Source organism: Thalia democratica, chromosome 7 (assembly GCF_965202585.1).
Source record: "Thalia democratica chromosome 7, ktThaDemo2.hap1.1, whole genome shotgun sequence".
Classification (NCBI taxonomy): Eukaryota; Metazoa; Chordata; class Thaliacea; order Salpida; family Salpidae; genus Thalia; species Thalia democratica.
Window position 1 is genome coordinate 8614121 of NC_139171.1, and position 27368 is coordinate 8641488.

At 26.5% G+C, this 27368-nt stretch overlaps 1 protein-coding gene across 1 annotated transcript; it reads right to left on the minus strand.

The window, feature by feature from the left end:
* Positions 1 to 24619: 24619 nt before the first annotated feature.
* On the minus strand, positions 24620 to 25405 carry LOC145841106 (protein CFDP2-like). Its single transcript, XM_082948477.1, has one exon. It carries the CDS (start codon positions 25403 to 25405, stop codon positions 24620 to 24622), a length of 786 nt encoding a protein of 261 aa, XP_082804603.1.
* Positions 25406 to 27368: the final 1963 nt, after the last annotated feature.

The following is a 27368-nucleotide window of genomic DNA, read 5'->3' on the forward strand; positions in this document are numbered from 1 at the left end:
TTGCGTCAATTTAAAGAATAAAAACTTTTGCGTCAATTTAAAATCAAACAATTGCTGACGTCATTTGTATTTACCAGCAAACGCACAGTTATTTCTTAAATTTAAATTTTATGGCAAATACAAAGTTTCATAGTTTCGTTCTTTTTATGAACTCTTCGGTAATTTTTAAAAGTCGTAAACTACGGCTAATATTATAAAAACAAATAAACATCTAGTCTTTCTTAACTGACCATAGAATGCAAACTATAACAAAAATTTAACTAACTAGAAAAAATGATCTGTACTATGTAATAAAGTTGTTTACAATTTTACCTTATAAAACATTGAACTCAATATTTTACGTATTTAACTTTAGACAAAAACATATTTAATTTTAGCATAGTAAAAAAGTGTTTACAGTTTATTTAACGATAAAATAACTAGAACATCTAGTGTGTTTAATTAAATATTATAAACTACTATTTCTATCTTTATCACCTAATGAAGTGATACATACGTTTTAGTCAATTGCTTTTTATAGTTGAATTTCAATTAACATAATTTATAGTGTTTTTTTGATTTACTTTTTTTAATTTAAAGTTCAAGTTTAATTACGTTATGTAATTAAGACTAACCTGTTTTTATCATTAGCTTTTATGGATTCAGATTTTAATTTAATAAACTAACTTTAACAATTTGATTTACAACAAAGTTCTTGCTTAGAAATATCATCAGATTATTACTATAGTGTAAACCAATTGATAGTTTTACGATGGTGTATTCACTTATTTCACAGCTCTTTTTGTAAGATTAAGTAATCAAGCAGTTTTACAACGTATGTCAATATTTGTTGTGCAGTATAGACTTTTTAAAAATTAAAAAAAATAACTGTTTAAAATATCAAAGTTGTAACAGGATATCAAGTTGCACTTGATTACTGTTTAGATTTAATGGACAATTTTTGGCTTAAATAATTGTTCATTCACACGGTTGAGAGAAAGCTCGTAAGGTCTTGTTTTATACTGATGTAAATTTAAAACAGAGTAACAAAAGGAGAAAATAAATAGCACACAAGTAATTACTAATGTGCTCTTGCAAAAAGTTAAGAGTGCTGCTATGTAAACCAGCCACATCCTGCTGCAGTATACGTAATAATGAAGAATAGTCATTTATATTGCTTTTTTGTGTTTTATAAAAGATTTTTAAAGTGATATTAATTCTTTTATTACTTCTTATTTACATTTTAAGTAGTTGAATCTTATTTTGTTTTATACATTCTTAAAGTATATTTCTGGTAGATTGATTTGTGTGTAAACTTTTGACTACATTTAAAATAGTTTCTAAAGTATGATATATTTATATTTTTTTAGTGTTTTTAAATACAACATGTTAATTCATTGTCATGCCTAGTTATTTATAAAGTGCCTTTAATATTATTAGTATCATTATTAAGGTTATTAATATTATTATTATAAGTTAAGTTTGTTATTTAAGGTACCTACAAATTTGGGTTATATAGTAATAAAATAACAAAAAATATCTAAAAATGCATTTAAAGAACATTATAAACATGTAACTACAAAACTACAAAAGTCTATTAAACGATAAAAAGACGCTCAAAAATTTGATCTAAGGACCTGGTGCACGAAAAAGCTTTCGATTATTGAGTAGCACATTCACGTGTATCTATTAACGTAATGTCTAGGACAACTTTAAAATGCACAAAAGTTAAAAATAATAGTAAACGAAGCAAATTCTTTTAAAGATTGCATTAAATTTATTTAGCAATACATTTAATAACTTTCATCATTTGTTCGATTTGTTTTAAATAATTTTATATTTGGTCGTAATAAAGTCTACCTTTTAGATTTCTAATTTAAAAAAAAATAGATATAAACTTCTTATTAGAAAAACTTTAGTCGTTACTAGCAATTAATTTTTTTTACGGCTATTTTTAAAGCAAAGTTTTAAAATATTAATTTCGATACAAGGTTAAATAATCTAAAATAATGTAAACTACCTTTTGAAATCACATTTTTATTTATAAATACAAATTCCTTGTAAAAAATACTTTAGTCGTTACCAGCATTTCGAATTTTTGCGGTTATGTTTCATGGTAAAAAGTTTAAATGTTAATTTTTTTCGCAAGAATCTTACCAATTTTCGATAATAAAACCTTGTTAAACAAACTTTTTTTTTTCTCATCACAGTTACTAGTAAATGTAACCTTTACACTTCTCTCTCACTAACGTAACAATACACAACTATAATGTGTAGTCTAAATATTTTTAATTAAACTGAGTTTTATTGTTTCAACATGTTCTCTAAGCTAGTTCAGTAGTTTTTAACAGTGTTTAAGCAGCTGTTATTTATTGTAACAAAATCGTTTTATTTGCCATTTTGTTTGACGCTTAATATTGTTCTAGAAGTACGAATTTGACTAACATTAAAAAACAAATTGAAAACACTCTCATTGATTCTAATAACTTTTTAAATTCTTGCCAGTTTTGCTGAAAATAAATAAAAATTATAGTTACTTATAAAAGTTAAACTTTGGTAATCTTATTAAAATGATGTGTTTTATGTGCAGTTTCTTTTGTATGAAAAGCATCTCTCATTTGTTGATGTAAAACGTTAAAACCACATGATGTAGCTACAATGGATAATATATAGACTGAGGTTATGAATATAATTATGTAATGCATATATCAGCAAAATTTCAAACAGCTTTCTACTAGCTGTAATCTATTCAAATAAATTTAAACTTAACTGCCGATTTGAGACAGGCTTATAAACATTCAAGTACGAATAAAGCTAACCTAAAATAACCAAATCCATTTTAATAACTCATTATATTGGTGTCAGTTTTGTTTTTTATTAATAAGAAAATATGATTACTTCTTAAAGATGTAAAAAAAAACTTGTAAATTACTGGAAAGTCTTAGAAATGTGAACAAACAATCTCTGCTAAAAGATTTATATAAAAAGTAATTAGTCCTAAGATATGTCAATTCAATTTCCGTTATTTTGTCAAAAAAATAAACTTTTATATGTCAAATAATTTCATTCAAAATATTAGCCTTTAAGTCTACGTAAATTTACTTAAATTTATACACAGATTAGTATAAAAGTTTAGTACTTTCTTTGCATGCATAGTTGGCAAAGCATTTGTTTTTTTTTATTTGAACTAACATCTCTGCAGTATTTGGATTAAATTTTAGTTGAAAGCTTGGCCTATGTGCTTTATTTTAATAGTTTTATTTTAAACAAATATTTAAGGTAAATTTGTAGTTGATACTTGATGAAAAATTAGTGTTAATTTAATAAAATTGAGATTTTGTTTATAAAATGCTTAGTTTTTGGTTGATTAGTAATTTGATTACTTCAAAAATTTTATTTTAAAGTTGATAAAAAAAACGCGTTGGTAAAGTTTTTATTATAAGCAATAACTGATCTAAACAAATTAGATATTTCTTAATTGATTTTTTACAACATATAGCTTTAAATTACTTTATACACGACTAATGTGGTTCACAAGTATCGATGTCAATGTTCAAACAGCTTTTAATTAGATATAAAAAATTATAAAAGTAATTAATTAAAATCTGCCAGTTTAGATATGAGAAATGACTAGTACTTCTCTAACCTCTCGTTTTATTTTTATTGTTTAAATGAATTGGAAAGAAAAATCAAAAAAATTTAATATAAAAATGCTATACAAAAACGGCAATGTATAAAATTATTTTCTAAAATTTATATTTTGGTCAGCCTTAAGGCTTGACAAAAATGTGTTCTATCTGTTGAGTAATTAAAATATCTTCCACATCACATCATGTTCCACATTACTTTTTATACCGTTACTATTCACATTATTTTTATAAGCAACGTAAACAGAACATATAAAATACTTATTTTTCTATATTTGTATTTGCATTTTAGCTGCTTAAATACTATGCAATAACTTATATAACCAAAAGTATTTGTTTAATTATAAATCGTCAATAGCTAAGACAATAGCTTAATACTTATATATGTACAAAATAATACTACTTGTGTTAAAAGTTAACTATGTATATGCTAAAAACAATTTTTTTTTAATATTTATAAAGTAAACAAGGATGTAAATTTATTTAAGTCGCTAGTTCCTTTATAAAATTTATCGACCTAATTTAAAAACAAAATTTCAATTTATAAGTTTTAATACTTATACACTCATCAAGTTTGTAAAAATATTTTAAGGAAACTAACGAAAAGTTAGTTTCTCTTGACGGCAGTCACTGACACAGATAGAATCTCTCATTTGTTTACGTCATTTTATAAAATCACAACACTATGCTTTAAATTTTTTAAATAAATTGAGTGCGTTACTTAATTTTAGTAATCATATATATAAATTAAATTTTAAACAGTTAACTAGCGGCTGTAAAACAATTTAAGTATTTGTTTGTTTAGGAAAGTCCTCGAAGGTAGCTTACTTTGCGTAGATTTGATTCATGTTGCATTTCGTAACTCAGTGTTGCAAAGAAAATAATAAATAACGTTAACTTTGACATTTGAAACATAAATTTTGCATTTTTTTTACAATAGCAATTAAAGTTCTTAGAATTATAAACATTTTACATAAAACGTATAAATTTAAAATTGGCTTTCTCTCAAAAATTTATCATATATAGTAGATTTTTAATACGTATGTTATTTTTTTAAAAAAAGCAACAGCTACTTATAGTAGTTAAAGGAAACTCTCCTAAATTTATTACTGTATTTTTAAAGATAAAACCGTTTTTATCTGACAAAAAATAACTAGTTGTAGTTATAACAGTTTACTTATTTAAAATATTTGTTTTAAAAATTCAGGTTTAACAACAAAACCCATTTACAACAAGGTTTTATACTTCTATGCTTCCTAAGTTTGATTTCTATAGTAAAAAAATATTTAAAAGACATCTATTTTTCCAAGTATAGTTTAATTTAAAAAAACTTGACCTTTCTTACGTAAAATGTAAAAATACAACACTTTCCATTTAAACCAGATTAGATTAACAAGAACTCTTTATACAGCGAATTTTATAATTTTTGAAGATTTTTATTATTAAACGACTAAAAAACCGCTCTAAATAATTTGGTCCTAAAATATCTAAATATAACACCTTTTGGTTATTAAGTCGAGAACCACCTAGATACCTTCTTGTATAGGACAGTAGCAGATACTAATCTAAATAAATTTAATACATATTAATTGCTTACGCCACATTCTAATATCAAAACTTGTAGCTTTATCAATTTATTTTTTAACCGAGTATAAACTACGTTTATATTCTTTTAACTAAAACCTTCTAATATTTTCTAGAAGCTGTAACTTTCCGTAAACATTATGCATTAACAAAAATCTTTAAGTTTTTCTTTGAATTTGAATTCGACAAAAACACGTTTTTATTTCTACAATGTTTCTATTTTTATGTCTGCTAAATTAAGATTGTGTAATTATCATACAAATGCTTGGTAATACATAAAAAGTTTTTAATAAAATAGTTATTACTCGACATGATTTAACAACAGCGTTGCATGCATATGTAAACGTTAAATCTTTAATTATTTAGAAAAAAAAAAGAAAAAAAAATATTAAAATTATTTTACACGTTTTTCTGTTTGTTAAGTTCAATTGCCAAACTAAAAACTACAAATTTAAATTTCTTAACAATAAATAATAACTAAAAGCTCAATAAATTTTATTTTAGTGTTAATTTTTAATTTTAATACTAGCATTGCCTGATAAAAATAAACTAATTCTAGTTACAGCAGTTAATTTTATATTCATTTTACTATAGTACTTACATGCTAGTCAAATTATAAAAACCTATTTAAAACGAATATTAGATAAAAAGACATAGTTTACCTTATCAGAAGTTTGTAATCAATCTAATTTATCTCTCAATAATCTACGTCACTCCTACAAAACTTAAAAATTAGCTTCAACATTTTGTAAAATTAAAACAATATTATACTATTAATTTATTGATATTTTTTAATAAAAAGTTTTAAACAGCTTTCTAGAAGCTGTAATTTCATCCTATTTATTCAAATGGTTAAATTAAAATGGTTCTGCAAATGTAGTTCTATATTTCTAAAAAGATACCAAAAATTCAAAGTCCTCGTTCACTTTTCAATTAAATAAAAATCTCGACCGATTAAGTTGTTTTTAAACTGTTACGGTTCTAAAAAAATCAATCGAAAATTCTTAAGTTATAATCAACCACTAAGCATGACAAAAATATAATTATATGCATATTAAATTCAATATTACATCCTTCTACAACACCATTAAAGTGAAGTATCATGGGAGAGACTTTATAAAAGTTTAAGTAACAAAAATGTTTTCAAAAACATAAAAAAAAAACTATAAGATGCTTTAATAATAAATGGATACAATTATTGATATAACTACAAAAATATGCAAAAATAGAAAGTAAAAAAAAAGAGAAATTATATGGTTCAATCCCTCATATTGCAGACCTGTAAAAACAAGTATAAGTAAAAACTTTCTAAAATTAATAAACTAAAACTTTTGTGAAAATAGGAAGTTAAAAATTGTTCAAACGAAAACAATAGCAAATTAAGTTAAGTTGATTTAGTGACAAAACCACAACAAAAAACTAATAAACAATAATAAAACAGACAAAGATGAATCATGTGAATGCAGAAAGAAACAAACATGCCCCCAGGAAGAAGGAGAATGTAGGGCAAAAAAAAGATTAACCATGCAACAATAAAAAACCGAAAATTCATCAAAAATAGAAATAGAAAAGCGCTAATCAGCTAACATAACGCATAAAAACACATTATATGAAAATTAATAGCAAACCAAGCGACAACTACCTCCAGTACAAACAAACAACCGAATTTTCAAATTTAACGCAAAAATTAAAAAAAAACATTATATAAAAAACTATAAACTAAGTTGTAAAATACTAAAAAATGAATGAAAAAAGCCTAAATCAGAAACAATAACATAATGGTTATGCTTAAAAATAGTTTTACTAATATTTGAACACGACAAAAATTGCATAAACAAAAATACGGAATTAATGAACTCATGCAGACACACGCTTTTATAAATCAAGACGAATTTAGCAAACTTTGATTGATTATCAAACAATACTCTTTTCGATTCTAATAAAAATTTAATTAGTGTAAGTTTTTTTAATATTTAATTGAAAAATACAATTACTGTGGGTTTGAATAAAATTTCAAATCTAAACACTACATGCTAAGTAAGCTTGTCAGCTATCAGAAAAATCTGCAATCTTTAAACGATCAAACTTTTTTAACATAATTTTTTTTAGAATTTTAAGTTCTAAGAGTTTTTAAACTTGTTGTCAGTCTTTTTACATCACTAGAATTTAAATAGTACTTTTATATGTAACCTTGTTTTACAAATTAAAACTAATATCTTAGTTAATATTAATTTTTTTATAAGTAAATTGTTAATAAGATTAAAGTGGTTTTGAATTTAAGAATTCTCAGTCATGTGACATTTATGCAGTGAAAAGTTTACTTTGATGTTTGTTATTCTATTTTAACTGATTAATTTTATTTTTCAATAGGTTAAGGTGATTAAAGTCGGAAAAGAACTATATACATCCGTTATTTTAGAAAAAAACTTGATAATATTGTTTTATGCGTTTTTCTGTTTGCTGAATTGTATTGACAAACTAAAAACCACAAATTCAATCTTCTTTATTTAAAAAATAGCTGTGTTGCTTAAACTTAACGGTTTTTATTTATTGTTCACAACTTTTGAAGTTATTTTAAAGTGAAGAATTTAAAAATGCTGTTTTTTTAGCAGTTTATGACCTATACAAATCTGTAATGTCTTAATTACCTAGGTGGCGTAAAAAAATTACAATTATTTTTAAATAATGATAATAAAAAATAAAAAACTATGTTATTTTGAATACCTAGTTGTTTAAACATATCATTTATTTAATGAGCAACATAATAAAACTCACTAAGTTTATGTCATAAATCTATATAAAATACTTAATAAATTTTAATCGTTACTAGCTTTATGTTTAATGGTTGTTTTTTTGAAAAACTTTTAAAATACGATTTGTATACAAGTTCACATCTGTACCTAACTCAAACAAGAAAATCTTGTGAAAGATAAACTAAAAATAAAGATTGTTTTTTTAACCACCATCTACTGCTATATATAAATTCGTCATCTCTCAATTGCTTACGTCACTTATTAAACCAACAAAACTTAGTTTCAACATATTGTATAAAAAAGTTGAAAATTAATAAATGATTGAGCCTTCTTAATTTGTAAATTTGAAACAGCTGTCTCAGCTGTAAATACCTTCAAATTATTGAAATCAAATTAATCTATCTAAATTCTAATTATTTGTTTAAATTATCTCTTAGTTAGTTACGTCACTTTTTAATATCGAAACATTTTTCTTCGACGTGTAGTTTATAAAGGATGTGTAAACACGTCATCAACGTTTTTTCACAAAATTAGAACTTTCAAAAGCCTTCTAGTAGCTGCAATATATTAAAGTTAACTAAGTGCTTAATGCTGTTTTTACGCAAGCTTATACAAAAAAGTACACATTTAGCAAACCTAAAATAGTCAATACCAGAAGTAATAATATTTTGTTAATACTGCTGGTTCGATCCTAATAAAAAAATTTACACATAAATATTGAATAAACGTGTCAGCTTCCAAAAAATTTAGGCCAAATCTAAACAAACAAGCTCTTTTAACAAAGACTTAGTAAAAGCGATAAGTGCTAAGAAAATTTCAATTTAATGTTAGTCATTTTACCGAAGAAGAAAATTTTGTTTTGTATACACATAATTATCATTTATATTAAAGGGTTTCAAATGTGGACATATTCGATCATAAAATAATTAGTATAAAGAAAATTATACTTTGATATTCCTTACTTTTGTACTAATTATTTATATTTCTTACTTATTAAATTTCTATGATTTTTTTGATACAAAACAGAACTAGACAGAGTTATCAATCCTTGGTGGGAGATATGAATTATATAAACTTATTGTTAAACTTTTATTAGTATCTTATCACTAATTTCCAGAAAAAAAATGTTAATACAGTTTTGTTTGTTGAGCTTATATGGCTACGTGCCTTTATTTATTACAAAAACAACAACTTAACTTAATTTTAGCAAATTTTGTTTGATTTTGCTATTCAATTTTCGACTTATAAAACTGTTTTTGTTGGACATAAACAAAATTTTTGTAGTTTTAAAAATAAATTTTTATTCTATTCTCTGTGTTTTGAAACAAAAACAGTTTTAAAATACTCTTAAAAATAGAAAATAAGAAAATTTATAGTCTCTTTCACTAGCAGGCACTGAGAAAAAAAATTGTAATAGCATCTCTTAGTAATATCACTTTAAAAAATAACAATCTGTAGCTTTATCATTTTGTATATAAACGGAGTAGGACTGTAACGATGTCGCGACGTGCCAAAACAATTTCAAATAGCTTCCTAGTAGTTGAAATTTTCTAGAATTCCATTTAATCTTCAAGAATTTTTGCTCTAGTTCTAAAATTTGTAATAAAATTGGTCTCATAGGTTTAATAAGTTACATAAGACTTTTTTACTGAGTTGAATATCTCGACAAATTAACTCAATTAGGGTAGGATGTACAATAGCTTTAAAGTGTAAAAACTATTAAACCACTCTGATCTTTGTTGTAATTTTGACAGCAAAAAGTCATTAATTTTGATTTAATATTACTTGTAAATATTGCTCACTTCTTCACATAATCAAAGTGTATTTTTTAAATTTTATTTTAGTAATTCTGTTTTTCATTGCTACAAGTTTTGGTCTATCTTATTTGTTTAATAGTTTATTTGTTTTTACCTTTCAAAGTGATATATAGTAAAACTAGACCGAAAAACTTTTATATTTAAAATCCTGGAGGAAAAACTCATCTTTTTAAACGTTTTGCAAACCTGAGTTGACCTTTATCTCAACTGTTTACGTCATTTGTTAAAATCACAACGTGTAGCTTCGATGTGTAGATTATATACTTATGTTTGATTCTTATCATCCGGCGCTCGATTCGAAGTAATTTCCATCAGCTTTCTAGTAGCTGTAATCTATTCGAAAAAAATCATTTCTAAAAGCTGTGTTAACGAAGTCTTACATGACTTACGCCATATCATTTACTGTAAATGGTTGTTCTTAATTTTATATTAATATCTAGTAACTTTGATCTATTGAATTTTATTTAATGTTAACTACAAATATACAGCAGGCTTAAACAATAAAGTCAGCAACTTAACAAAATTTTCTAATTTAAACAATTCAAAAACGTTTATGTTTTTCGAATATTTGAACGTGTTTCGATTATGTCATGTTTTTTATTCTAAAACTTTTAAATTTAAAAAATATTCTTATAATATTTGTTTTAATCAGCCTACAAGCTCATCAACAAAGAAAATATATTTATTAACTATACTTTTAGTTTTACACTCTTCAACAACACAGTCGAAGAAATTGCAAAGTCATATTTTACTGAAAGATTTGAGTAAGCAAGCTCTGATTATAAGGCAAGAAAATGAAATTTACTAGATATTAAATCATTTATAAGTATTAATTTTTCTATACTTTTTAAATTAGTAATAAATTTCTAAGTAAAACTGACGAAAAGTTGGTTTCTCTCAACAGCAGTCACTGACACACACAGAATCTCTCAATTGTTCATGTCATTTTATAAAATAACAACATGTTGGTAAAAATTTTTTAATTAAATTGAGTACGTTTCTTAGTTTTATTAACCTGAATTGGAATCGCAACTTTAAACAGTTTATTATCAGCTGTAAAATACTTAAAACATTTATCTGTTTTGAAAGTTTAGACAGTAGCACATTTTGCGTTATGATTTTGTTTTTATATTGCACATCGTATTTTAGGGTTGCCTAGAAACTTTAAATAACCTTAATTTTTACATTTATGAAATAAAATTTGTGCATTTACCAAAAGCTATTAAAATTATTTAAATTATAAACATTTTACTTAAAATGTATAAATGTTTAAATTAGCTGCTCTCAAAAATATATCATATATGATTGATTAATACGTATCTTTATTTTCTGTAAAAAAAAAAACACTTACTAATAGTAAGTAAAGTAAAAATTCCTTAACTTATTACAGTAACCTCTCGCATCTTTACGCACTCATTACGTTACGCACTCTCGTTAAGTTACGCATTTTAGAATTCTAAAATTATTCAAAAAAAAATTAGTTTTTTTAATATTACACAAGTTAGGTTTATTGTATATTTTTAATTTAAAATATGTTTTCAAATGCTAACTCACCTCAATCTTTACACTTTGTAAATTTAAGAAAATTTAGTTATACCTCAGTATATCAGATATTTTTTTTAAAAACAGGAGATTAATTTTTATGTTTTTGTTTAAAAGAAGAAATCCATTATAGCACCAAATGCATATTTTTGTAAAAGGCTATAGAAACAAATTTTAATATTGACAACACACCGTTTCTTAATTGTAAATAATTGTAAATATACATTGAAATTGCTAAGTAGAATAGAATAAAAATGTTAAAAATCTAATATTTCACATATAAATAAAGATAAAGAATACTTATTATTAAATTAGTAAAATTTTTCTACAAGTATTATTATTTTATATAAATTTAAATCCTTTTTTTAACATATGTATAGTTATATCTTATGTTTTTATATTTATAAATAAAGTAAACAGTTTGTTAAAAAAGGGAAAGTCTCCAGTTTGCTTTTAACTAGAAGCAATTTAAAAAAACAGCCATTATAGTAAATATATTTGGTACCTCTTCAATCTTTACGATCTCTCGTATCTTTACGTATTTTTTATGTGGACACAATGTGCGTAAATAAGCGAGAGGTTATTGTACTCTAATTTTAGATGAAACTGTTTTTACCTGACTAATATAAATTAACAAGTCGTAAGTTAACAGTCTATTTGTGCTAAAATTGTATATAAAAATTTCCATTTTCCTAGTAGAGTTCCATTTACAAAAACTTGATATGTTGCATAGTTTTTAGAAATTCATTTTTTAAGAAAAACAAATAATATAACATTATAAGTAAATAAGTACTGCTTTTTACTGAAAAAAGAAACAAAAAAAAAACTCATAAAACATTAGTTCATAAAATTCAAAATACTTGTTTAAGCTTTCAATTTATAAATCGAAACTAACAATCTGATATTAATTTTAGCATCAAAAATTTTTTTTTTAACAGATATTTGAAATTTTGATTAATTCCAAGCGAGGATTCAATTTTAAGTAAGTAAATGAAACCTAAGTAACTTTTATTAATCTTAAAAATTTCTATATTTAGAGAAAGTTTTTTGCTACTGTTGCTAATGTAAGCAATACATAATATAGTTTTATTTTTGCGATTTTTAAACGTTTGTAAACTTACTTATTATAAAGCAAAATCACAATTAAAAAAAAAAATCTTTGGTATTTGTTAATCATTTTCAAACTCACAAGTTAAAACTTGTGAAGACTAATTACTGATATTTAGTTAATATCATGTAAACTTAACAAGTTATAATAATCAATGTTTCAATGACCTTGAAATTTCAAACTGCTTCATGAGGCAGTCATATTTACATAAATTTTGACAAAAGTACAACTACTAGCCATTTAGTCGCCATTTAAAAATATAATTCAAGACGACTATTACAATTAATGATTACAATCGGTTTATAAAGAACAATTTAAAGCTATATTTTGTAAGTACTAGAAAGTTGTGAAAGATAGTACTTTTGAAAATACTAACAATACTTGGAATTGACAATCAGCATATTGAAGATTCATGATGTGAATATATAATTTGAAAGAAAACCTTGTGAGATTTTAAATAAATCAATTATTCTTATTGTCATTGCAGGTCACATAGTAATATAATACTTTTTAATAAGCAAACTTTTTAAAGCAAAAGAAAATGTGACTATCTCAAAGTAAACACTACTTTATACTTGAAATCAAGTTTAAAATAGTTAAATCATTTACTTTCACTTTAAAGTGTTAAATTTTCTAGATAAATGATATTTATCAGCTTAACATCTAATATATAAGAACAGGTGAAATACTGTTTTAAAATTAAATATTTAATTTAAATAATTAAAAAGCTACTAGAATTTTGTACTAAATTTCGATCTTTTATCAAAAACTTCAAAAAATTATACCGAACAACATATTTGAGCTACTTATTGTGATTTCATAATGTTCCGTAAGTAACTAAGAAATATAAGTTTTATATAAATTAAAAATTAAGAGAAAATATTTACTTTTAAATCGCATGTTACGTAATTTTTGAAAATTATATTCAAGAAAAATTCTTTTAAAGCAAAATTGAAACATAAATAAATTCTGAAACAAACACTAATGTGTACCTACAATCAACAAAAGGTATATTTTGAAACACTGTGATAAAAAATTCAATTTTAAATGTTTTCCACCAAAGTGTTTTACTGCTTCGTTTATACTTAGTTAACATCAGTAGTCTGCCAGTTGAGTTCGCAACTTTACACCGAAGGGATTGTTTAAAAAATGATATTTTTTCCGGCTCTCAACATTTATCAAATAATAAGGGATAAAAAGCGTCTTCGAAAGAAAATAATTTAAGTCTCTTGTACGTAAACATTTTCAACAAAAAAAAGTATGAAATATGTTTTTTTTTTAGATAATAATTAACCTACAATTGAAACTCTAATATAAAAAATATTTATTAAATGTACAATAAAAAAAATTTATAGGGCAAAGAGAGAACAATAATTTCTTAGAACTGAAAACTTTTTAAAAACTTGTGTAGTAAAACTTTTATATAAGCTTTGCAAGCATTTATTGTAACTGACAAGTTTTTAAACTGTTATTTTGTATTATTTGTAAAGTAATCTTGTTATTAGTCGAGCAAAATATAAATAAATAATATAATTTGAGATAAGTTAATCAGCATTAAAACCATGCATTTAGAGTGCGAAAATTATAGTATAAGATATTAGTTAGTAAACTATTTTAATTTTATCTATTTTCTAACTAAGAATTAACTTACTCATTTATTTATAAAGTGCTCTAATTAAATTATGCCTTGCAATAACTATTTTGGTATTATTTTAAATACTAAAGATTAACCATAATGTATGTGTTTTTGAGCAAAATTACAGCTAATAAAAAAGTCTTTGAATTCGTCAAACAGATTTAAATTTATACAAAACTGAAATGGTTCAAAATTGAAACAAACTAGAATTTTTTTCTTATTGTATGTAATTGCTGTTTTCTAATATAAATGATTACGCAGTTAAACTGTTCAAATACGAGCACAAGCATTAGACTGCAGTAATTTTAAATGAATATAATACAGCTACTAAAGAAGCTATTTAAAATTTTGAAATCTTTAGACAGACCTGATTATTTAGAATTGCAAAATATACAAAATAATAAAGTTAGATACCGTTTGTAACTGTCAAGGCTTAAACATCTGTAAAACATTTTTGTGAAGTAAATAATTTTTGAAAGGAGCAAGAGAAGTTTTAAAGATGATAAAAAAGTTTAAATTATCTAATTAACTTTAAAACTCTGGATTAAGACTGCAGAAACTATAGTTTAAAGAACTAATCAGTAAGAGTTTGCAATTTTGTCTTTTATTTCTGAACAATTAGAAATTAAACGTTAGTATATAAATACAGCATAGTGGTAAAATCATGTCAAGTAATAATTGTTTTTAATTTATACTAACTATAGATTGCATTAAAAACTTGTTTAATAAAAACTATCTTAATCTAACAGATTAGAGGAGTAGAAAAATGGTAGTTAGCAAAAAGGGTTTCACTGACTTCGAGCTCAAGAAAAAGTTTAAGGAAAATTACAGCTACTTAAAATATTGTAGAAATTGTCAGAAAGATTTTAGTTAATAAAATATTGACATGGTACTTATTGAGAAAAAATCGAATTTTTAACCTATTGAATTTAAATTATGTTTTTTAATAATATCAATTAAGCAGCAAAAGTACTATTCAGCAGCAAAAGTAGTGTCAGACTGCACTTAACTTAAATGAACATATTACAGCTACTAAAAAGATGTTTAAAACTTTTGAAGTCATTATGGAAGGCCTCACTTAATAGAACTCATTTAATATATGAACTAGTAAAGCTACGTTTTGTGATTTTATAACGTGACGTAAGCGAAAGTTCAAATAGATCAGGAATTACTGACAAAAAATAATTTTTTTTAATTTACTATATTTATAACTTTTAAGTTTTGTTAATCATAAGATAAAAGTTTTAAATACAAATTCCATAACCTCTTTAAAAAAGATAAGAATAATTATAGTAGTTTTACTAAAAAACTACTATTTGTTTTTAAAAGAGCTCATAGATCATTTTCTTTTATGATTAACAAAACTTATAAGTTATAATAAAAGAAAGTTACAATAAAACATTTTTATTCATCAGTAATTACTGATCTTAACAACTTTCGCTTACGTCACGTTAAAAGTTACAAAACGTAGCTTTACTAATTTGTAAATAAAGCAGTTTGAGAAAATTATGCGTCATTAGTTTATGAAAAAGTTTTAAACAGCTTTCTAGTAGCCGGATATGTTGATTCTACCTGGGTTTTACTACAAATTTAAAAGTCGAGAAACAAGAAGCAAGAAGCAGAGTGCCTTATAGCCTTAATGGAATTTAAGTAAAGTACAACTACTAGAAAGCTGTTTGAAATTGTTCTCGCATGACGTGGCATTTACAGCAAATCTTACTCGGTAAACTAACAAAACTGTTATCTATAACTTTTTTTATTTCATTCATCGTTATTTTGATTGTTAGTAACATTATTTCATTTTGTTTCTTATCAATAATATTATTATCAAGTGTTATACATATTATTTTTGTATTTATTACTTTTTACATATTTGAAAGTATGATGTTTGATCATATCTTGCTAAGTTCGCATTTTTGAACTCAATCCGAATTTCCAATTCATATTAGAGTTTATTATCAATTAAATGTTACAGCCTCTAGAAAGCAGTTACAAGCTGTAGGATATGCATACAATAATATTAATCGTTTCAAAGACAATTTTTTAATAACATGTTGAACTACAAGTTGTGGTTTCGTAAATTGGCGTAGGAAACTAAGAGAGAGTATAAGTTTAAAACTGCTAAAAAAAATTTAAATTGTAAAAACATTAATATAAATTTTATTATTTTTCATGTATATAAAATAACATTAAAATATAAAGGTTTAATATTTTATAGTGAAAGATTAAAAAATATTGTAAAGGAGACTAAAGGCTATTTTTTTTTCTTAATAATATGACATAAATATAATTTTTACAACAAGGGAAATAATTATTAATGAAGTTTTTAGTTTTCAGTATTGGTTGGTTGAACGTTTGTTTTGTTATTCACAACTTTAACTGCAGTGATTTTATAAAAACATTTCAAGAAGTAATCATAACTTCTAATTCATAATTAACCAAACAGCGACCAAACTAAAAAGTTATTAAAGTTTATTTGATTTTTCCTCTTTGCTGAATTCGTACTAAACTGTATAAAAATTTGCTTAAAAATGGCAATTGGCATCAATTTTATTTGATTAGAAACAGCTACTAGAAAACTGTTAAATTTGGTTTACTATCATTTCTAACTCGCTATCATTTCTAACCCGATCACTTCTAACCCGATCACTTCTAAACCGATCATTTCTAACCCGATCATTTCTAACCCGATCACTTCTAACCCGATCACTTCTAACACGATCACTTCTAACCCGATCATTTCTAACCCGATCACTTCTAACTCGATCACTTCTAACTCGATTGCTTATAACCCGATCGCTTCTAACCCGATCACTTCTAACCCGATCATTTCTAACAAGATCATTTCTAACCCGATCACTTCTAACCCGATCATTTCTAACCCGATCGTTTCTAACCTGATCATTTCTAACCCAATCATATCTAACCTGATCATTTTTTACTTGATCATATCTAACCCGATCTAACCCGACAATTATTATCTGATCTATATTATTATATTTGTTTTTTTTTGTTTTAAAATAAGGATTAGTTTTAAAAACAAATTAATCTCAACAAAGTTGTTTTTTTATTTAAATTTAGTTAGTTTTGTGTATAATAAAACTTAATTTTCAGATAGTGTTGTTAAAATTTAATTTTTTATATTCTTTGCTATTGGAAGTTTGTTATTCTACGCTAGACCCAGGCATCAAAATCTAGGCCAGTTAAACTGAATGCCACATAAGAAAGAGACGCAAATTTATATACCTTAAAATCAAAAACTATAGTTTTATCTAATATTTATAGATTAACAGCAAAAGAATTTAACACTTTTGTATAATACTAATTGACTTATTTATGATTTGAAGAAGAAGGTTTTTAACAAATTTAGTTTTAACTTCTGATTAAGCAAGTTTAACATCAATTCTTTCATCGATCAGTGAGTTCCAATAAAGCCAAAAATAGCTGCACAATCTTTCAATTTAGAATTAACTTCAACTTTCTTTCCAACAAAAAACCTTCACTTAAAAATTCAGCAACACATATTGAGACGATTTAGTAAATTATTTCAATGATTTTAGTGCAGCAATCAGCAAAACAGTCTGAATTACGCCTTTTTTCATTAAAAAAAGGTGCATGGTTACTTTTATAAAATTTTTTTAGAACATACTAGAATGTCAGAATTCAAACAAATTACATAAGTTCATGAATAAAAATTATTTTTGTTCAAAAATCAACCTGATATACACATCCTGACTATTAGAGTTATGTTCTGTACATTTGTGCAACCGTTTTGTATTTGATTGTTTTCTTATCAATTATTTTTGTCGCTTTGCCAAAGCATAATCGAAACAATTAAAATAAACATCATAGGAATTTAGGTACAGACAATTGTAAAAAAAGTAGAAAGTTTAAGTGCATTGACTGACCACTAAATTTAAAGTCCAAAGCACATTAGGAACACAGATTAAAAAAAACATCTATCGAAAATATTGAAAAACCTTGTATTATCTACAGAGGAAAGGCGCTGCTAACAAAATCAAACTATAGAGTTACCCAAGTTCTACATAGTATATCAATGGTTTATTTTCGTTAGGTTTATAAATCAATGGTTTATTTTCGTGGTAATTAATTATTTTATTCTGTTTAAAATTGATTAATAATTAACAGTAGTTAATTAGTTTTAAAAAGCATTACGAAAATTCTAAGTCTTCTGTCTTCTAAAGATTAAGTATTAAGTTTTGATAGTCGTCAATGTAAGAAATATAATGAGTTTTGCAGCCATTAAAGACAACTCCGTACTTTTTTTTAAGGGATTTTATATGGTTAATATACATTTTTTAATTATGGAGACCAGATTGGCAAGTTGAATTCAAATTTAAGGCGAATTTATATAAAATACAATTTTTTAAGAAAATTAATATCATTATATATGAAACTCGAAATAATACAGTTAACAAAATTTAGTAATCGTAATTAGTATGGTGGTTTCATTTAAATTATTATTATTAAATTCTAAGTTTTTAAAACAAAAGTGTATACTGTTTAAATAGTCAAAAGTAGAAGTAGACGTTTTTTTTAATATTTAGAACCCGTCATTTACTAGAACTTAAATTTAATTTTCTTTCTTTTTGCCAATAGTTATTTATATTTAAAGATTTAATAAGATATATTAAATAATAAACTTAACTAGAAAAGTTAAGTGTCGAAAACTTACTGTTTTGCTTTTTTTTCTTTTAAAATATGATGTATATAAAGAAAAACAAATTTACATTTATCATGAGAATTTAAAAGTTTTCAAAATTTAAAATTGCAAAAACAGCTTCTCACGGTTAATAGTATTAACTTCTTAAAAGAATTTCTTGATATCTTTTAAATGTTATTGTATTACAGGTTTCCGAAAAACACAAGAACTTTAAACTATTCAGCGAAAATTAAATATGAAATATGAGTATCAGTTACTTGATTAATTTATATATTTTGAAATTTTACAATAAAATAATAAAATTTGTTTGTATTGTGAAACTCTAATAAAGGTTTCTAGAAAATTGTTTTTAGAAATTTAGAGGTGCAAAAAAAAGACACCATGACTAAAGTCAATTGTAAAGCCTGCTTTACTGTAATGAATATAAAGTAAATATGTTGCGTGTAATAATCGTCTGAAAAGTTAGTTGATTAAAGGAAACAAAAAACTTGATTTAGTTTTTATAAACTTTTGCTTCTAGTTATACTTAATTTAACTGTAGTTAATTTATTAATCTATTTCAAAATGTTTTTCAGTACTTATTTCGTTTATACTTACGTTATTTCAACTAATGAAGTAAATTTTAAAGAATTTTTGTCTACTAAAGAACTAATTTAAGTCGTAATTAAAACATTTTGTATGTTATATAGATTTAAGTGAAGGTTTTAAAGAAGATTACCTGGGCGAGATTTGATTAAACTCGGACTTGTTATACAAATAAACATGTCTGTTTAATTGTTTATGACTTTTTTTTTGCTTTAGGACTAAGTAGGAATTTATTAATGATGTGAAATCAAGACACTAAATCGACGTAATATACTTTTGCAGTTTGTTATACGACATAACTGTTTTAATATCTAGGTTATACCTAAAATTCAGGCTTTTACACTTAAAAATAACAAAAGTATTTAATTTCTACTATATTTGTTTAAATTCCATTATCTTAATAGGCCTATGTAAGTTATATAACAATTTGTCAAAGTTATCAAAATGAAACTTAAAAATATTGTACTATAAATCGCTAGTACATTAGTCAGCAATATTATAACATTTACAACAGACTTACATTGTAGTTTTTGGACCGTAATATAAAGGTTTTTGTATCTGAATATTATTATTGTCAATATTATTTGAATATTTAAATTTGCTAATGTTAAAAATATTATAGTCACGTGAATTATTATAAGATCCAACTTAAATATAGTTATAAGTGCTATCTTTAAATTTCTACAAAGAATAGTTCAAAATATTGTAAAGTAAACGATTTAGTGAGTTGTATATTATTAACGAAAAACGGCTGTTAAAGTAGATTCTAAAAACAAAAAAATATAAAATAATGAAAAAATTAAAATTATGTGTAAAATGAAATATTAAAAGAAAAGGCGATAGAAGTAAATAAAACTTGTTTTTAGTTAATACTAAAGTGAAAACTCATACTAAAAATGTTTTTTTACGTAACACATTAAAATCATAATGTTTAAAAAAACTATGAAAAAAATACTTTAATATTTTTATACGACTAATTAGTTTTTAAAGCAATCTATCTAAAATTAAGAAATATTGTACAAGTAGAATGGGTTAGAAATGATCAGGTTAGAAGTGATTGGGTTAGAAGTGATCGGGTTAGAAGTGATCGGGTTAGAATTGATCGGGTTAGAAAAGATTGGGTTGAATCAGGTTAGAAGTAATCGGGTTAGAAATGATCTTGTTTCAAATGATCGGGTTAGAAGTGATCGTGTTAGAATTGATCGGGTTAGAAATGATCGGGTTAGAAGTGATCGGTTTAGAAGTGATCGGGTTAGAACTGATCGGGTTAGAAGTGATCGGGTTAGAAGTGATCGGGTTAGAAGTGATCGGGTTAGAAGTGATCGGGTTAGAAGTGATCGGGTTAGAAATGATCGGGTTAGAAATGATCGGGTTAGAATTGATCGGGTTAGAAATGATCGGGTTAGAAGTGATCGGGTTAGAAGTGATCAGGTTAGAAGTGATCGGGTTAGAATGGATCGGGTTAGAAATGATTGGGTTGAATATGGTTAGAAGTAATTGGGTTAGAAATGATCTTGTTTGAAATGATCGGGTTAGAAGTGATCGGGTTAGAATAAATCGGGTTAGAAGTGATCGGGCTAGAAGTAAACGGGTTAGAATTAATCGGGTTAGAAGTGATCGGGTTAGAAATGATCGGGTTAGAAGTGATCGGGTTAGAAACGATCGGGTTAGAAGTGATCGGGTAAGAAGTGAACGGGTTAGAATTAATCGGGTTAGAAGAAATCGGGTTAGAAACGAGCGGGTTAGAAGTGATCGGGTTAGAAGTAAACGGGTTAGAATTAATCGGGTTAGAAGTGATCGGGTTAGAAATGATCGGGTTAGAAGTGATCGGGTTTGAATTGATTCGGTTAAAAATGATCAGGTTAGAAATGATCGGGTTAGAAATGATCGGATAGAAGTGATCGGGTTAAAAGTGATCGGGTTAGAAGTGATCGGGTTAGAAATGATCGGGTTAGAAGTGATCGGATTAGAAATGATCGGGTTAGAAGTGAACGGGTTAGAAATGATAGCGGGTTAGAAATGATCGGCTCCCGTTAAATTTAAATCTCACCTCAGTTTATATCCTATTCGTTGTAGCTACATGTTGTGGTTTTATAATGTTACATCAGCAAATGAGAAATAACTTTTGTACAAAAGTAACTTATCATAAAATGCTTCGTTTTAATATACTTAATAAAGTTTAGCTTTTGTAAGTAACTATAAATTTAGATTAAATTTTAACAAAACTTGAAACATTTTACAAAGTTAGAATTTAGAAATTTAATAAAAATTACTGTGTTTAAATACATTTTACTAAAGCTACATGTTTGTTGGTTTATAGTGTGATGTGAGCTATTAAAACATGTCAAATTTTTATAGATAACTATTAATTAAAATTTTATTCTTAATAGTGTTTTTAATTTTTTCTATACATTCTTAGAAAGAATAAAAAATTTTATACATTGTTGCCAGAATTTCCTACAACTTAATGCACTTATAAATGTTTGTTAGCAGAACTTGATTGTTTTGATTTCGCATATTTTTTACGTTAGTTAAATATCTTTAAACAACTAAACACTCAAAACTATAAGTTTAAACGAGCAGTAACTACATTTTAAAATTAATAATTAACATCACTGGCATCAAATAAATAGTTATTAGAAACGAGTTGAATATAATTCAATGTTTTGATTGCTGTTCTGAATTTAAATTTTGTGTACAATCCTGTTTCAAAATAACAATTAAATTACAATTTAATTACAAAATATACTGCAGCTACTTAAATCTGTTATAAATTTAAAACTGTATCCGAGGCTATATAGTTAAAACATTCTCACCTTTATTATATACAATATTTTGAAGCTAGTTGTTGTGGTTTTTAAAATAAACATAAGCAATTAAAAAAAAATACCAAAACATTTTTTTTTTCAGAGAATAATAATAACTTTACAATATTAATAAAAATAATAAGGCCCGCTGTCAGCCGAGATCGGCTATGCGTGTTGTGCACAGAGAAGAAAATTAAAAAAACATACACTGTGATGCAATAAACAAAACACAAACACAAAAAACAACTAAATTCATTCTGCTTCTTATTTCTTCATCTTCTTCTTCTTTTTTCAGAAATATTCCTTTTCTCTTTCTTGTAGTCTTTTGTGTATAGTTGATCTCCATTTGGTACGGTCATTTGCAAGCAACTCCAAATCATCAGTTCCAATGTTCAAACTTTTTAGGACGCGCTTTTATACATCCTTAAAATGTAATTTTGGACGTCCTCGGTTTCGTTTGCCAACGACCAACTGGCCATACAATAGAAACTTTGGGATCCGCTCAGTATTAATTCTCAGGATATGACCGAGCCAGCGAAGTCTGCGCTGATTGAGGGTAAAGTACATAGTGGTAAGACCAGTACGTCTCAATACTTCCTCATTGGTGATCTTTTGCTGCCATGTAATTCCAAGGATGCGACGAAGGCATCGTAGGTGGAAGGTATTGATTTTCTTCTCCTGTACGCTAGGTAACGCTCATGTCTCGCTACCGTAAAGCAGAGTACTGCAGACACAGGAACGGTAAACGTTAGCCTTTGTTCGAGTGCTTAGCTTTTGGTTATCCCAAACTCTTGCAGTCAAGCGAGCGAAAGTGCCTAATGATTTGCCAATGCGACTGTTTATTTCTTTGTCCAATGATGCGTTTGACGCAACATTTGAGCCAAGGTATACAAAGTTATCTACATTCTCGATATCCTTACAATTGATCTTGATTGATGGTAAAATATTTGTTCCTTGACTTAGAATTTTAGTCTTCTTAAGGCTTAAAGTAAGGCCGAAATCCGAGCATACCGAAGAATACTGATTCAGCAGTGTCTGCAGGTCTTGGGCAGAGTGAGCCACGAGTGCAGCATCGTCACCAAATAAATATGACGTATGGTGACTTTCTTCAGATTACGCTTAGCTCTGAGATTTGAAGGGTTGAAAAGGTGTCCATCAGTTCTTGTATGAAGCTTGATTCCAGTAGTTAATGAATTAAAAGCATGCTTTAATAGCATCGAAAAAAAGATTCCAAACAAAGTTGGAGCAAGTACGCAGCCTTGCTTTACCCCACTTTTGATTTCAAAAGAATTAGATACACTACCGTCATAATAAATGGTTGCTCTTGTGTTTGTATGAAAATACTTCACAATATTGAATAATTTTGGAGGACATCCAATTTTCAGCAGTATAGCATATAGTCCTTCTCTACTTACCAAGTCAAAGGCTTTAGTGAGGTCAATGAAAGCGATGTACAAAGGCATGTTCTGCTCATTACATTTCTCTTGTAACTGACGTACAGAAAAAATCATGTTGGTGGTAGATCTTTTAGACCTAAATTCACATTGAGACTCAGGATATACTCTTTCAGCCAGCTTCTGAATACGAGGAAGAACCACTATTGCAAAAACTTTACCAGCAATCGCAAGAAGAGAAATTCCCCTGTAACTATTGCAGTCCGATCTGGAACCCTTGTTTTTATATAAGACTATGATCTTAGCATCATGCATGTCTTGTGGCACTATACCTTCCCTCCAACATTTGGCTAAAATATCATGTAAATGAGGTAACAAGCATGACTTACAATTGCGGACCAAGTCCGCTGGTATGCCGTCACTACCTGAAGCTTTCCACGGAGCCATCATATCAATGGCTTTACTGAGTTCTTCAGTAGTTGGTACGCTATCCAGGTCATCTATCATTGGTAGACTATCCATTTTGTTAAGGGCATCATTAGTAACAATATTCTGTTAAGAATACAGAAGGGAAAAGTGTTGAACCCATCTACTCAACTGTTCATTCCTACTGTGTAAGATTTCACCAGTCTCAGATAACAAAGGTTATAATGACCTCTTTGTTGGTCCAACTGCTTTTCTTATTCTTTCGTAGACTGATTTTGTATCTCCTCTGTCAGCAGCAGCCTGAATACGGGCACTAGCCTTTAACCAAAACTCAGTAGCACATTTTCTAGCTGCCCTCCGAAACATTTTTCTGGCTTCACGAAGTCTATTAAGACACGTGTTACTTGGGTCACGTTGATAATCAACATGAGCCTGTCGCTTTTTCTTTAAAAGAGGAGATAAAATATTGATGTTTTCTTCGAACCAGTCTTTGTTGGCATGTTTGTTCTTTCCAAAAGTTTCAAAGGCATTCTGATATAAACTTTTTTCGATCCTAGACCAAGACTCAGAAGCAGATGTGTCCGACGAAGAGACAGATGGCATCAGAGTTGAGAACTTTTTGATATTTTCCTTGTCACGCATTGCACCTACATTTAGTCAAACTTTACGAGCTAAATTGTTTGAGTTGTGCATGAACTTTTTTGAGATGTGCGTTTTACAGCAGACCAAAGAATGATCGCTGTTGCAGTCTGCGCTTTGATATGATCTAGTTAACAGAACATCGTTAATACGATGGCGTCTCACTAAGATAAGGTCTAATTGGTGCCAGTTTTTAGAACGGGGATGTCTCCAAGATACTTTATGCTGCCATTTAGTTTTAAAAAATGAATAGGTAACACAGAGGTTCTGTTTATGACAAAACTCTAAAAGGCGTTGACCATTAGAATTCATTCTTCCAAAACCAAAATGTCCTAGACAGGGAGCCAAGGAGTCGTGATCAGATCCAACTCTTGCATTAAAATCACCCAGAATAACAAGTTGGTCGTTTTTTGACAATTTATTCACTACGAGATTTAACTTTTCATAAAAAGTATCTTTAATTTGCTCGTCAGTGTATAGCGTATGCGCATATACACTAATAAGGGTCGCTGTTCCTTTTTTGGTGTGTAAACGTAGAGTAGCAATACGTTCGTTTCCGTCACCGACTTCTACATGTTGTAAGAGTGTATTCTTGACAGCAAAACCAACACCATATTCTTTACGTTCTTCAACAGACTTACCAAACCAGAAGAAAGTAAATTTTTTTTCTTTAATTGAGCCTTGACCAGCAAGGCGCGTTTCTTGAAGAGCTGCAATATCAACTTTAAGACGAAGAAGTTCGTTATTTATAATAGCAGTTTTTCTTGCATCATTTCTGTTTTCGGGGTCCATACCAGTAGTCATGGTACGAACGTTCCAGCTTCCCAGTTTAAGAGTGGGTCTCATTTTACGTTTATGTTTATCAGGTGACATAGTTTCAGTTTACTTTTCACTTAAAGCTATCCCCATTCACCAAATGAGGAAGGTAAACTGTGGCGGAACAACACCTTATTGGCTGAGAGCTGCTCAGCTTAAGGCAGGCGGTGGTTGTTCAGTGGAACTAAAAAATTCCTCCTACCGACGAATACGACCCCTGGCGCCCATCCTTTCGTCAAACAGGATTAGGCTTATCACCGGTAACTGCCGTATTCCGTGTTGTGTCTTCGCGAAAAACCTGCGAAGCTGAAGTTACAATATTAAAACTGTAATTAAAGCCAGTTAAAATTATAACTTAAAATGTAAATTTTTAATTTTGTTTATTACGTAGTAGGTCATGTTAGTATTGTTCATAGCCTTTTTTCGTAAAAAATAAAATCATGCAATTTAGCTGAGTTTTTCAATTTATCAGAAAAAAATAACAAGAAGTTTCAAAGCCTTCCGGGTAAATTAATTAATTACACAAAAATAGTTTACATTAAAAAAACAACAGATGATGATAAGTGATTGAAATGTCTTAAAGTAAAATTACTACTAACAACATTTTTAAACTTCTTAAGTTGTTAGCAAAAATTAATAGTCGTAATTTATACTCTATCCATAAAAAATGTTAAAGCTAAATATTGTGATTTTAATTATATTAAGTAAACAATTAAGAAAAATGAGTGTATATAAATGTAAATGCAGGTAAAATTAGCTATTTTATTTTTATATTCCTTTAAATTACGTTTACTTTTTCTAGCAACATATATTATTCAATTCAAAATTAATAAGATTGTATTTTAGCTTGTTTATTGAAAAAAAACATTAATTATTTTAGAACATAGTTTGTTATATTGTACCATACATAAACTTTTTGCATAATTTTCATAACAGTATTGATAAAATGTTAGAATTTTCAAAGCACATTTAACAAGCTTAAAAACTAGTATAGTTCGATTAAATCTAATTTTAATTCAGTGCAAAAAAAAAAAAACAAAGATGTGTTTGTTTTACTTTGGCCTGGTTAAGTTTAAATTAAAAAAGCGAACTATATATTAGTTATAGTGATGTTACAGCTATTGTTAGACTGATACAAACTGTTATCTTGAAACAATAATTGGATTGTGATATTTAACTCAGATTATGTACTACAGGTTTAGACTATTTGTTGTAATTTTATAATTTAACGTGAGCTACCTTTTATTCAATAAAAGTATACTTACAACTTTAAAACAACTAAAACTACTTTTTTACATTGTTATATTTATTTTTTTTTGTTTTTTATTCTTTAGTACAAAAGTAATCAACATTAAAACAATTGTTCAAATATTAAATATCACATGATTGAACATGACCACATTGAAATCTATTATAACATAATAAAACCTACACGTAAAATGAGTATTTATCAAATCTATTTTTTGACAAAATGACTAAGAATAAACCGTGATGTTCATATAATTTATGTTATAAATAAATTTCTGTTAAAGAAGCATGTTCGTTTAAATTTCGCAGACTTTTTCGGCTAGTTGACACATTTAAAGCTTTGGTTCTGAACATTGAAATTAAATTTAAAACTCGCTATTAAAATTTCCCATTAAATCGGCACATACTAATAAGATATATTGGAATTCAAAATTATTATAAAATGTATTCATTATTGCAAATTTGATCCATTCTGGACTTTATTATATGTGCACTTGTACAACAGAAATCAGTATTTAATTTGATTAAACTACAGCTAACATATAGCTGTTTTAAACTACTAATTATAAGTTTAGTATCAATAGATATTCCAGTCAGTTTTATCTTTCAAATTAAAGGAAATTGCTGATTTTATGATTTGACGTAGTTATTGTTGAAATTTAAAGTTTAAAATGATCAGTAGTATGTTGATAACAAAAAGTAT